This window comes from Benincasa hispida, chromosome 9, assembly GCF_027475165.1.
Source record: "Benincasa hispida cultivar pf3 chromosome 9, pf3_genome.v1.1, whole genome shotgun sequence".
NCBI lineage: Eukaryota > Viridiplantae > Streptophyta > Magnoliopsida > Cucurbitales > Cucurbitaceae > Benincasa > Benincasa hispida.
In genome coordinates, this window is record NC_143486.1 from 89511916 (window position 1) to 89526420 (window position 14505).

Sequence of the window (14505 nt, forward strand, 5' to 3'; positions counted from 1 at the left end):
TGAAAAATTATGTTTATCATGCTCGGTGTCAGTTTCAAATTCGGAAGTTCAATAAAGCAATTGAAGATATCAAAGGAATAAATCGGAGCTGTCTGAGTTTTTTTGACAACATTAGTTTAGAACAATGAACTCAAACACGTGATGGAGGATTCAGATATGGGTGGATGACGACAAATCTATTAGAGTGCATAAATGGAGTCCTCAAAGGAGCTCGAATGTTGCCTATAAATGCTCTTGCTTAGATAACATTCTTCAAATGCGTGAATTATTTCGAGAAAAGAAGAGAAGAAATAAGGGATGCATTGAAGCGTCAAGATAAATACACCCGTAATATTATTATTATTTGTATATATATATGTTATTAACAATTTATTTCAAGCATATTTTATAATACTAAGTGGAGTAAAAATCCATGAACACACGAGAAAATAAATAAATGGGTTGCAAGATCTAGTAAACATGAAGTACAATCATATGATCGGTATAAAGATGTGTTTCATGTGAAGACCGGACGTCATAGTCTCAATGTCAAAGGAGAAAATGTTCAAATATTGAGGCTAAACAGGTCCGAGCGGTACTGTTCATGTAACAAGTGGCAAGCATTCAACATTCCATGCTTGCATTATATTGCTGTTTGCTCACATTTTAATATGAACTGCGAAGACTTTATTAAGGACTACTATAAATTTCCAACGTATGCTGAATGTTACTGTCCTCAATTTTAACTTGTACTGCATGAAGATTACTGGATCACGCACCCTAATATGCCCGTCTTACATCCTGATCCATCGTTGTTGAAAAAACTTGATAGACCGAAAAGTTCACGTTATCACAACGAGATGGATTGGACAGAACCAGTCACTAGACAACGATGTGGATTTTGTAATCAATTAGGCCATAACCGAAGAAAGTGTCCTTCATTACTAAGACGGACTTCAGATAGTTAGGGATTAGAAAATAAATATTTTTTTATTATATATTCATTTTATTGTATATTTAATTTTTTTATTATAATTTATTGTATATTCAATTTTTTTTATTGTAATCTATAAAGTTATACATTATTCTTTTAATTGAGAAATAAATATTTCTTTTATCGTGTATACTTAATTAAGTGTAGACACTTTTATTGTATATTCAATTTTTTTTATTGTAATCTATAAAGTTATACATTATTCTTTTAATTGAGAAATAAATATTTTTTTTATCGTGTATACTTAATTAAGTGTAGACACTTTTATTGTATATTCAATTTTTTTTATTGTAATCTATAAAGTTATACATTATTCTTTTAATTAAGTTGTACATTATTCTTTTAATTAAGTTGTACATTATTTAATTGAGAAATAAATAATCTTTTTATCATGTATATTTAATTAAGTGTAGATACTTTTATTGTATATTCAATTTTTTTTTATTATAATTTATAAAGTTGTACATTATTCGTTTAATTAAGTTGTACATTATTTAATTGAAAAATAAATAATCATTTTATCATGTATATTTAATTAAGTGTAGATACTTTTATTGTATATTCAATTTTTTTTATTATAATTTATAAAGTTGTACATTATTCTTTTAATTAAGTTGTACATTATTTAATTAAGTTAATTAAGTTGTACATTATTCTTCTAATTGAGAAATAATTTTTTTTTTTTTCAGATCATGGCTTTAAACCCAGGACCTGTTGATCCCGATGTTTTGTACGACCAGTCCATTCATCGATCATCTGTTGTATGGCGAGATCGTACTACTGGAGAAATATCTTGCGGGCGTCGAGAGGCAGTTCTCCAGCGCACTATCCCACTCCACCCTCGAATACTTGCTACTGCGCACATCTGGATTCTATGGGGTTGCCAGATTGGGATTTATTCAGTTGGACTGGCATCTGATCACAGCCTTGGTCGAGAGATGGAGGCCTGAGATGCATACATTTCATATGTCTGTTGGAGAGTGCACTATCACTCTACAAGACATAGAAGTGTTGTTGGGGTTACCTGTTGACGGTGAGCCGGTCACCGGAGTGATGTACGATGACTGGTCACAAGTTTGTCAACTGTACCTCGGTGTGACCCCACCTGCCGACAAAATTAAAGGATCGAGGTTAAGTTTGATATGGTTAGGAACACAATTCTGTGAGCTCATAGATGATGCAGACGAGGAAACTCGTCATAAGATATGTGCGAGCATATATACTACAAATGATGGGTGGAAAGTCTGTTTTCCGATAAATCAAGTCATTTTGTTCACTTGATGTTCCTGCCACTATTAGCTAACCTCTATGATGCAGGGCGGTATTCGTGGGGTGGAGCATGTTTGGCATGGTTGTATAGACAACTATGCAAAGCAACAAGACCTGAGGTTCGAGAGATAGTTGGGCCTCTCATACTTTTGCAACTATGGGCTTGGGAGCGATTTCCAACAATGGCTCCACAACTACAACATGTTAATGACGCTCAGTTAGCTGGACGAGCCTACGGTTCTCGGTATGTTGTTTTAATTCAATTTAATTTTTATATCACCGATCTAGTTAATTTAGATTCTAAATTATCAATTTAAAAATTTAGGTGGAGAGACAAATTTTTGTGACTAGAACAGCCACACATGTAGTCAGCCAGTACAGATACATGTTTGATCTGCTTCAACTGATCAGGTACATTACACTGAACCTAATTGATTATTTTATACACATTTTTATTGTATTTGTCTTTAATGTTCTCCAATATAATATTTTGTGTTTCAGGTTATTTGGGAGCCGTACAAAATTATTATGCATACTTTGCCCAATTTTTGTACGAATGGTCAAAACATATGGCGGACGATGAGTCCTCTCATATGTTTTCACATTGGTGAGTGGCATCTTCCTGACAGGGTGATGAGACAATTCGGTTTTCAGCAGGATGTCCCATCGCCTTGTAATACTGAACCCCTACTGCATGATATTGACTTAAGGACTGGAGATTGGTCCGAAAAAGTTGCACATTTGGTAGTGCGATGGCACTATCGTGCAAGGTTTATTGCAGTGGGGGTTTCTATTGAACAGTTTGACAGGGATGTCACTCAAGAACTATATTCATTGGTATAATAATATCACAAGGCGCTACGTCACTCGTCCGGGAGTAGCTGTGGGTCATTGGTAAATGAATGAATATTATCTAATTATTTTTAATTTAAATTTATTTTAAATATTATCTAATTGTTTTATAATTCACAGAGATCGAACAACAGTAGACTCCGTGATGTTGCGAATGATCCGAACCAGGTTCTTGCTATATGTAGTGACAACCAAAGCTATATGGAGGAGATACATTATATGTACAATATACCTATTGTTCCTCCACCAGCTCCTAGACGTAGAGGACCTGTTACGGGAAGAGGATGAGTTTGATGCCCATAATGTGGAAGAGTTGCCCCTGTGATGCAGACGCAGAGTCAAACTGATTATGTTAGTCTGATGATGATGATGCCAGCATTTGGTTCAGGACATTATGACTCAGAGGCTGGTCCTTCGTCTTCATACATGCATGGACATGGTCAGAGTCGTGGAGAACATAATGAATATTTATATCATGAAGCGCCTGCAGAGGTACCAGAGCAACATCAAGAAGAACTAGAGCAACTCAAATTCGAAGTCAACGATGACAACCAACTCGAAATCGACTACGTCCACCTTGTCGGACACATTGATTTTTTAAATTATTTTTATATAAATGAGATATTTTAATTTACACTTTTTTATTTTTATGAGATATTATTTTTTTTTATTTGTTCTTTTTAGAGTTTAAATAAAATAATAAATTATTTTTAGAAATTATTTTTATAAAATAGAATTTTTTTTTAAAAAAAGTAAAGGTCGAGTGTTGAAAATTCGACCTACCTAGGTCGAATTTTCAACCCTCTATTAAAAAAATAACAGTATTTTTTTAAATAATTTCAAAAGTACAATATTTTTAGAAATAATTTTCAAAATTAACATATTATTTTAATTTTCTCCAATAATTACATTGATATACAGATGGGCTCTCTTCATTGGTTAGAGCAATATTTCTTTGAACAACCTTCCGACCGATTGGAGCTTCTGAAAGATAGTGATGTGGTCTTTCTATTTGATGACTAGTTAATGGCGTGGCATGCTTTGAAGACACGCTGCCAGTGTCGACTTGACAATTCATCCTAACAAGATCAACCTATTTATTATCTGTACCTTTTACCTCCCAATTAACTTTTTCATTTTCAATTTTTATTAAACTAAAACGTTGTCAAATTATAGAGGAGTGATGTGAGAAAGACCTTTTGTCCTTTTCTTCCAATTGCTTTCTTGTTTTTCTAAGATTCTCCCAAATAATTTCGTTCCAATGACAAATTGGGTGCCTTCACGTTCTTACAATTCTTGCCGTTTCCCACTCCCACTGCCCAGAGACAGAGAAACCCTTACTTCTCTTCATTTCTTTTCAAGATGCCCACCACCCCGATCAAAATCTTCCTCCATCTCCCTGTTTTGTTGCTTGTTCTTTTTCCGGTCGCCGATGCCGCCCTAGGGTCTTACCGGAGGGTAAAATCTCTGCCGGGATTTTCAGGTCCTCTTCCTTTCGAACTGGAAACAGGGTGAGTTTTTAAATTCTTCCCCTTTCGCTTGAGTTTAATTCTGAAACAAAAAAAAAAAAAAATGGGTTGATCAGATACGTAGGAGTGGGGAATTCAGAGGAATTCAAGCTGTTTTATTACTTTATCAATTCCGATTCAAATCCCAAAACCGATCCTCTCATTCTTTGGCTCACTGGAGGCCCTCGTTGCTCTGCTTTCTCTGGACTTGCCTTTGAAGCTGGTAATTAACTCTGTTTATTCCTCAAAATTCCACAAGTCATATCTCCAAGCTTTTAAATAACTTTACCCATTATATCTTTATTTAAAGGTCCTATAAGTTTTAAAGGACAAGTGTATAATGGAAGCCTACCTCAACCAATGTTCAACCCTTACTCATGGACAAAGGTTCACAAATCCTCTGTAACTTAGCTTTTGTCTTGCTTCATTCTCTTAGTCTAACCTTATTATGGTGATTATGACTTCTAGAAATCAAGTATTATATTTCTAGATTTGCCTGTGGGTACTGGATTTTCATATGCTACAACTTCAGAAATTCCCAAACCAGGAGATTTTAGTCAAATTCATCACGCTACTCAATTCTTAAGAAAGGTATATACATTAGATGTGAAATCAACTTCTGAGTTCAAGTTAACTCTGCTAAAAAGATGTTATAAATGGGATGCATTCTAGCTAGCTTCCTTATATTTATTGAAATTTGCAGTGGTTGGTTGATCATCCAGAATTTATATCAAATCCATTCTATGTGGCCGGAAATTCATATTCTGGTATGATTGTTCCAGTTGTTGCTCAAAAAATTGTAGAAGGTATATTTTTTTAAAATTATTTTAAACAACAAAACTACAGTAAAATATCACAATCTATCACACTTACATATTTTGCTATTATTTATAAATATTCTAATTAATTTTTTTATGTTTAAAAACAGCCATTTCCTTTATTATTAACCTAACTTATGATGATTAAATGAAATGAAGGGCTATTCCTAATTTATTCAATGTCACAGGAAATAAACATATACTTCCATTTATAAATTTTCAGGTCTGTCATTATAATGCTTTTTGTTTGAATTGGCATTATAATGTATCAAATGAAGCATACTAACTTGTTTTTCTTTGTTTATTTCTTCTCTTTTTCCTACTAGGGATACATATTGGGCAATCCTATCACTAGTGCTCCTTATTTGAATAAAAATTTTCAAATTCCTTTTGCTCATAACATGGCTCTCATCTCTAATGAATTGTTTGAGGTAATGTGAAGTATGTGGAAGGAATAAAATATTCAAAAAAAATAAAATAAAATAATTAGAGAGACTATACAAATTGATTTGAGTGCTTAACCCTAAGTAATTTGTTTTACAGTCCTTGAAAACAAGTTGTCAAGAAGAATATGTGAACATTGATCCAAATAATGTGGAGTGCTTAAGACATTATGATACGTTTGAAAAGGTCTTTAACAATACTTTTATAATATATGATTAATGTTATTTAGGTCCCGTTTGATAATCATTTTGTTTTTGAAAATTAAGCTTATGGACACTACTTTTACCTTCAAATTTCTCTTCCGTTGTTATCTACTCTTCACCAATAGTTTAAAAAATCAAATCAAATTTTGAGAACAAAAAAAGAAGCTTTCAAAAAGTTGTTTTTGTTTTTAGAATTTGGCTAAGAATTCAACTATTGTAATTAATTAGTATAAGAAATGTGGATGAAATAAACTTAATTTTCAAAAATAAAAACAAAAAACCAAATGATCATCAAACGGGACATTAAGTTTCAATTTTTTTTTCGAAAATGATTGTATATTATAACTTTGTGTTTGTTTTGTTTTCTATCCCTAGTGTACTTCAAAAGTTCGACCTGGATTTATTATAGGCCCCAATGTCCGTCCTTAATGCAACCAGATATACTTGATCGTAGATCACTCTATAGCATGTCTCTTGATCCAAAATGCCCTGTAATCTTTTATCCTTATCATAAAATATATGTTATATTTCATTCCTTTTATATTTTTGTATATTTTATTGAATAATCATGTTGGTTATGTAGGAATACGAATACTTACTTGCTTACTATTGGATTAACAATGACCAAGTTCGAAAATCACTTCATATACACGAGGTAACTGACCATCATTAAAACATACAATACATTCAAATGGATGTCAAATGATTAACTACCATCATTTTCTTTTAATGACGGTTTAAGGAAAATTTGTTGCAATATAAAGAAGATGTTCAAATTTTGGAAATAAAGTTTCAATTTATACCCCTTGACTTTGGATGATGTATCAATCTGAATCCTAACCTAATAATTGTATCAATTTAAACCCTGAACTTTGGGAGTTATATGAATTTATACTCAAAATTAATAATTCTATTAATTTAGACCTTGAACTTTTATAAATGTTTCAATTTAAACCCTGAATTTTTATAATTATATCAATGAAAATACTTCATTATGTTTTATTTAGATATATTTATGCAAATTCAGGGTTTAAATTGGTATATTTACGAAAGCTCAAGATTTAAATTGATACAATTATGAAAGTTTAGGATTTAAATTGATATAATCATTAGTTTGGGATTTAAATTGATGTAACTCCCAAAGTTCAAGGTTAAAATTGATACAACTCCTAAAATTTAGGATTTAATTTGATACAATTCTTAGTTTAGAGTTTGGATTGATACAAGTCCCAAACTTTAGGAGCATAAATTGATATTTACCCTAAAGTTTATTTCACCCATTTTTTAACAGGGAAGCATTGGAGAATGGGTGAGATGTAAGGACAATGGATATTATGATTATGAGCTTAGTAGTGTTTTTCCTTATCACGTAAACCTTAGCTCTAAAGGTTATCGGTCGTTAATCTATAGGTAATGTCCAATTCTATGTTAAATGACTAGTTAGTTGCAAGAATTTCTACATCCTGATTAATTTTTTTTTTAATGTTTCAAATATAGTGGAGATCATGATATGAAAGTGCCGAATATACAAACTCAAGCATGGATCAAATCTTTAAATTATTCCATTGTTGATGATTGGAGGCCATGGTTCATTGAGGATCAAGTAGTCGGGTAACTATTTTATTTGTACTACAAGGTATATGTATGAATTCAATAATACTTGAGAGTGATTTTTATCTTCTTTTTAAACAGATTCACGAGAAGCTATGCAAATAAGATGACATTTGCAACTATAAAAGTAAGGAAACAATTGATGAGGTGAATAAGGAAGGTCTCGTTCGGTAATCATTTGATTTTTTGTTTTTCAAAATTAAGCATATTTTTTTCTCAAATTCTAACAATTGTTTTCATCTTTCTAGAGTAAAACAGTTGAATTTTTAGCCAAAATTTTAAAACATAAACAAGTTTTTAATAACTACTTTTTCTAAGTTTTCAAAACTTGACTTGGTTCTTGAAAACATTAGATAATTAAGCAAGAAATTTAGAGGTGTGGAAGACGTGTTGTTTGTTGGCTTAATGTTCAAAAACAAAAATGAAAAAGTCAAATGATTATCGAAGAGAGTTTAAGTTTTTCATATAATAAAGTCATCCTATTGATTATGGTTTTTTTTTTTTAATATGAAAATTTCAGGGTGGTGGGCATACACCACAATACACACGAAAAGAATGTAGCGTACTATTTAACAGATGGATATTAGGAGAATCCTTATAAAAGAGGTATCTTCATGCGGAGGATGTTTGTATTATTCTTCATTTTAGCTTTTACTCATGGGGTTCAGAAATCAGTTGTGGCTTCTTCTATTTCAAGAGAAAGGCATGCTCTTTCTCATCATTAATAAGCTTTTGCATCTAGGTCATGTTATTTATGGTGAAGAAAACGTAATTAATGAATAATAATCTAGAAGATTTGTCATATTAATGAGCACTGAAAGGTGATTGTTCCAATTGTGTTTGAAGATTATGTGTGACTAACTAGTCGATACCTTTATCATTACCATTACTTGTTGGGCTGAAGACCCTTCACAAGTCCCAAATACTCAAGATCACCGTTGAAGAGATGAAGAAATGGCTCAGGACAATTCTGCCAAATCCTCGATACTCGGAACTCAATGCTCGACTGCTTGTTACTTGATCCTCGATCAGAATTCTCTTCGTCTGACTAGTCTTTGTTAAATCATCGATGCAACTCGATGAAAACTCGATGACTGGACCCTTCTTTGTTTGACTGGTCTCTGTTAAGTTAATACTCGATTATACTTGACGGTTCTTGAACGATGCTCGATGCAACTTGAAGGTGAAAACGATGTATTCAGACCTACTCGATAGCGATGAATCAATGCACGATTGACTCGATGATTTGATTACTCAATGCGAATTGAAATGTAAACGATTGGCGCGCGATATGCAGGAAAGAATTACTCGATTGAACAATAAAGATAAGGGAAGAAGAAAGAGACACAGTGTTTACGTGGTTCGACAAGAATGCCTACATCCACAGGAAGATCTGAAATCTTTTACTTAATGAAGATTGTTTACAGATTTGTTGTTTACAGGAAACTAAGAAAATGATGATAACTCTCTATATTTGAATTCAAAATAAGTGGTATTTATAAGGATATACCAGTTGACCGTTACATGTTAGTTATAAACAAACAAAAATCTGAGGTATTTGAGTTAAAGCTTCTTCAAATTTTTCACCTTGACTCCAATGCCTTGCAATCTTCATGATCTTCTTGATTTTGACCGGTTTAACTATCCTGTGTCTGGAAGCACAAAACCAATATGTTTTAAACATTTAAACAATTTAAGCTTTGTAATAAGTTTTGTTAACATATCAGCTGCATTGTCAGAAGTATGGACTTTTAAAATTTCTATCTCCCTTGTCTCAATTTTATCTCTAATGAAGTGATATTTGATATCAATGTGCTTTGTTCTAGTATGGAATTGTGGATTTTGGGACAAATGGATAGCACTTTGGTTATCACACTAGAGTTTTACAACTGTTTGATCTATTCAAAGTCTTTCAGCTGTCCTTGAGCCACAAAGCCTCTTTAATTGCTTCAGTTAGAGCCATATATTCAGCTTCAGTTGTAAATAAGACTACTATAGGTTGTAGTGATGCTTTCCAACTTATTAGATTAGGACCAAAAAGGAAAAAATATCCTGTTAAGGACCGCTTTTTGTCCAAATCACCAGCATAGTCAGCATCAACATATCCATAAAGCTCTAGTTTTGGTTCAGCTGACCTTTAATAGACTAACTTAGAGTTTTTAAACCAAACTAGATACCTTAGGATCCATTTAGTAGCCTCCTAGTGTCTTTTACTAGGATTAGACAAATATCTACTAACTAAGCTAGTTGAATATGAGAGATCAGGTCTAGTGGAAATCATTAAATACATTAGGCTTTCGACAACTTGACTATAGGGTATGACAACCATCTGTTTTTGGTGTTCTTGATCAGAATCCTTAGGAGAGTTAGCGGAGGAAAGCTTAAAGTGTTGGGCAATGGGTAAACTCAGGTTTGGCATCATTCATGTTGAACCTTTTATGGATTTTCTCACAATAGTTGGACTGACTGATGCTTAGAATAGACTCCTCTTTGTTCCTATGGATCTCTATTCCTAGGACCTTGCTTGCTTCTCCTAAGTCCTTCATATCAAACTCTCTTTTTAAGAGGTTTTTAACATGGGTTAGATCTTCCTTGGACCTACGTGCCAACAACATGTCATCTACATATATGAGTAGGTAAACTTTGTCCTTGTAAGAACTTGTGTTTACATAAGCACATATGTCAAATGAGCTTCTTTTGAACCCAATGCTAGAGATATAGTCATCGAATCTCTTATACCAGCATCTAGATGACTATTTTAACCCATATATAGACTTATTGAGTAAGCTAAAGAGACTTTATTTTCCTTTAAATTCAAATCTTTTAGGTTGCGTCATATAGATTGTCTCCTCTAGATGTCCATGAAGAAAGGCAGTTTTGACATCTAGTTGATACAATTCTAGATTATTTTGAGCAACTAAGGATAAAAGAAATCTTATTGAAGTCTGTTTTACAACAGGAGAGAAAATCTCAGCATAGTTTATTCCTTCCCTTTGAGTGAATCCCTTTGCAACCAATCTAACTTTAAACCTAGGCTTTTGATCACAGAATTGATAGAACACAAGACATACGCAACGAAATAAGTATCTAATTACACTGTACTTACTTTTAATTAAAAGGAAAATAGCATGCAAATGAAGGAAAAAATAGTAAATTAATAATTACCTTTGAAGCTACCGAAACACTTTTATTCACTGAATCTCGACCCGAACACTTCCGGACCACCACTAGAGCTGATCTACTATCCTCTGGACTCAGAACTGGGTTGTGGGACCTGATGGATGAAGAACCCGAGAGAGAGAAAGAAATGGAAAAATAAGATGGAATTTTGGGTTAGGTTTGGGTTTTGAATTTTGCTCCAAAGTAGTGATTTTTCCAGCCCAAATTTAGAAAACAATTTTTGCAAAAAGGCAAAAGTTTTTAATCCAAATTCAAAGCCCATATTTATAGAAAAGAGCCATGCAAAAATTGCATGAAATCAATTCATAAAAACCCAACACCTAGAATCCACTATCTAAGTGGGCTTAATGTCTCCACTATAAGCCAACACCTAGCCCACTATTTTGTTAGTGGAATTATCCAACAAAAGTTTGGATTTTCTCACTAACTTTAGTCAAAGGGCAAAATAATCATTTTGTCAAAATCAAACTTGGACCTAAAAGTCAACATTTTGACTTTTTATGATTTTTTCCGTGTTGACAAATTTTGACCTCCCGAGCATGAATCCGCATTCATTTTCTCGAAATTCAAATCATATTTGAATATAAGGTCGATCAAAATTTGACTTTTCAAAGTCAAAAGTTAACTCTTTGACTTTTTACATCTTTGACAATTTCTGAGCTTCCGAATATGAACGTATTCATATTTTTAATATTTAAATCACATTTATATATTAAAGCTGTATCTCTAAATTGAAAATCGACTACTATATCACATATACTTGTCAGTTTCTCTCTCTCTTCACCTAATTCAAATCATTCTATCATACTGTTCTAAGTTTATTCCATATGAGCTAGTAGTGGAACCTAATGGACTTATAGATCATGGGCTCCAACGATTCAAGATTAGCTGGCTAACTCTTTAGACGGAGCTAATCAACATTCGTTAACTCAAGGGTCATTCCACTATGTCCTGTAGTTGCATTCTCCTCACTATAGATATATTTGTGTCTATATGATATAACCATAATTAGTAAGGTAATCTTTCACAGGTTGTTCGTAATCTCAACTGGGTCATAAAAACCGTTTTACCCCTAAGACTACATCTTGTTCCTTAAGTTCCACTGATCCTCTAATGAACAATTGGTTTAAGGTCCAACCTATAAACCGAACCCCTCTCAAGCCAATGAGAAGGTGGGGCCCCTTGTTCAAGACATGGATTCAGTACTAAAGGGAACAACCTATCTACTATCCCTATAACGGATAGGAGTGAATTCCGTCTTGCACCCTATGTTCCCAGCTATCCACCTGATCTTACCCCTGAAATAGGAGGCTTATTGGGCCAGCGATAATGAGCTGCCCTCACCTATGCAGATCTAAGGATAATTCCGAGTGAACAGGAGTTCATAGTTAGCTCAGGATTAAGATTAAGTTACTTAGATCATCAATTAACGAAATAGTCAAATTTATACATTAAACGACATTTAGAACGTAAAAAGTGACTATTTCATGGTTCAGTCTTATGTAAACTCTTTACATAAGATGCCCCCATTTTCATGTCTCCACATGAACGGTTTAGGATCACATCATTTGTATTAACTACAAAATGGGCCGCATCCATAGTGTCCCCAGAATAAGGCGCCAAACCTTATTCATATACTATAGACCATTTTGGCTATATATATTTGAACTTAATCCACATTTATGTTACTACATAAAGTTCAAACTTAAACTTAATAGCCTCGGAACCTTAGTTTATTGAATTCATGAATATGGAATTTAAATTTACTAAAGATTTTCAATAACAACTTTATTGAACAAGAATATGATATTACAAATTATGAGTTTTAGGGCATAAAATCCAACAAACTCCCACTTGGACTAAAACTCCTAGTAGGATTAAACGATGCTGAATTTAAATGTGAGAAATTAATATTACATATAAGTACAATAAATATATGAATACAATAAACTAAGGCATTCACGCCCAACAAAATATCCCATTTTTCCTAGTTTAGAAACACCGTAGACCTAAACTCTGTAGGTAACCCTAAAAAACTTTAGCCGTGAGGGTTTTTGAAAAAGGATCAGCAATGTTTTGTCAGGAGGTATCTGGGTCACTACAACGTCACCACGGTGTATGATTTCTCGGATAAGGTGGTACTTGCGTTCGATGTGCTTTCCCTGTTTATGGCTTCGAGGTTCTTTTGAATTTGCAACTGCACCGCTGTTGTCACAATACAAGGTGATGGGTAGATGCATATTTGAAACAACTTCCAAATCTGTCAAGAATTTCCTCAGCCATACTGCTTCCTTTGCTGCTTCACATGCAGCTACGTATCCAGCTTCCATTGTGGAGTCCGCAATACAGTTTTGCTACACACTTCTCTACACTACTGCTCCTCCATTCAGAATGAACACTGATCCCGATGTAGATTTTCTTGCATCTTTATCGATTTGAAAATCAGAGTCAGTGTATTAAGTAAGGATCAAATCCTTAGTACCATACATGAGCATGTAGTTCCTCGTTCTCCTAAGATACTTGAGGATATTCTTAACGGCAATCCAATGATCATATCCGGGATTGGACTGATATCTACTGACTATCTCTACTGCGTAGCATATGTCAGGTCTAGTACATAACATTGCATATATCAGGCTCCTTACTGTGGAAGCATAGGGAATGCTTCTCATATCCTCAACCTCTTGCGGTGTCTTAGGACATTGATCCTTTGACAAATGAATTTCATATCTGTAAGGTAATAGACCTCTTTTAGAATTCTGCATCTTATACCTAGATAACATTTTGTCTATATAAGTTGCTTGAGACATGGCTAGTGTTCTGTTCTTGCGGTTTCGAATAATCTAAATCCCGAGAACATACTACACATTTCCCAAATCTTTCATTTTGAACTGCGTTGCTAGCCATTTCTTGATGTAAGTTAGGTAACCTACTTCATTCCTAATGAGTAGAATATCGTCAACATATAAAACTGAGAATGCTATAGTTGAATTGACGATCTTCTTGTAAATACAAGGCTCGTTAACATTCTGTTGAAAGCCATAAGATTTGATTGTTGTATCAAATCTTATATTCCAATATCTAGAAGCTTGTTTCAACCCATAAATGGATTTTTGAAGCTTACAAACCTTTTGTTCTTGACCCTGTGCCTCTGGTTGAGCCATATAGATGCTCTCCTCAAGATCGCCGTTTAAAAAGGCTGTCTTGACATCCATCTGCCAAATTTCATGTCATAAAAGGTGGCAAAGGATAAGAGTATTCTAATCGACTTAAGCATGGCAACGAGAGAGAAAGTTTCTTCATAGTTCACTCCCTCTCTTTAGGTATAACCCTTTGCCACAAGTCGAGCCTTAAAAGTCTGTACTTTACCGGCTTGGTCTCGTTTTCTCTTGTAGATACACTTACAACCAATTGGTTTTACATCATTTGGTTGATCTATAAGTTCCCAGACAGAATTGAAGTACATAGACTCCATTTCGAGGTTCATGGCTTTGACCTACTGATCACGGTCCACATCTTTCATCGCCTGTTTATAGGTCAATGGATCCTCTATGTTGTCATCAAGTATGACGACTTGTGTTTCTGTTAAACCCAAGTAACGGTCAGGCTGATGAAAAACTCTACCACTACGTCGAGGCATTCTCAAC

At 33.7% G+C, this 14505-nt stretch overlaps 1 protein-coding gene across 2 annotated transcripts; it reads left to right on the forward strand.

Moving 5' to 3' along the window:
• The first annotated feature begins 4338 nt into the window (after positions 1-4338).
• LOC120085381 (serine carboxypeptidase-like 2) lies at positions 4339-8480 on the forward strand. Of its 2 annotated transcripts, none has more exons than XM_090317360.1 (12): positions 4339-4605; positions 4680-4825; positions 4913-4989; positions 5071-5193; positions 5306-5408; positions 5609-5643; positions 5747-5851; positions 6651-6722; positions 7359-7477; positions 7565-7678; positions 7760-7825; positions 8199-8480. In XM_090317360.1, the coding sequence occupies exons 1-12, from the start codon at positions 4457-4459 to the stop codon at positions 8263-8265; spliced, it is 1176 nt and encodes a 391-aa protein (XP_090173486.1). In that variant the 5' UTR covers positions 4339-4456; the 3' UTR covers positions 8266-8480. The 2 variants fall into 2 exon arrangements, with proteins under 2 accessions (XP_090173486.1, XP_090173487.1); XM_090317361.1 differs by having other exon boundaries at positions 4342-4605; positions 7760-7805.
• The last annotated feature ends 6025 nt before the right edge of the window (positions 8481-14505 follow it).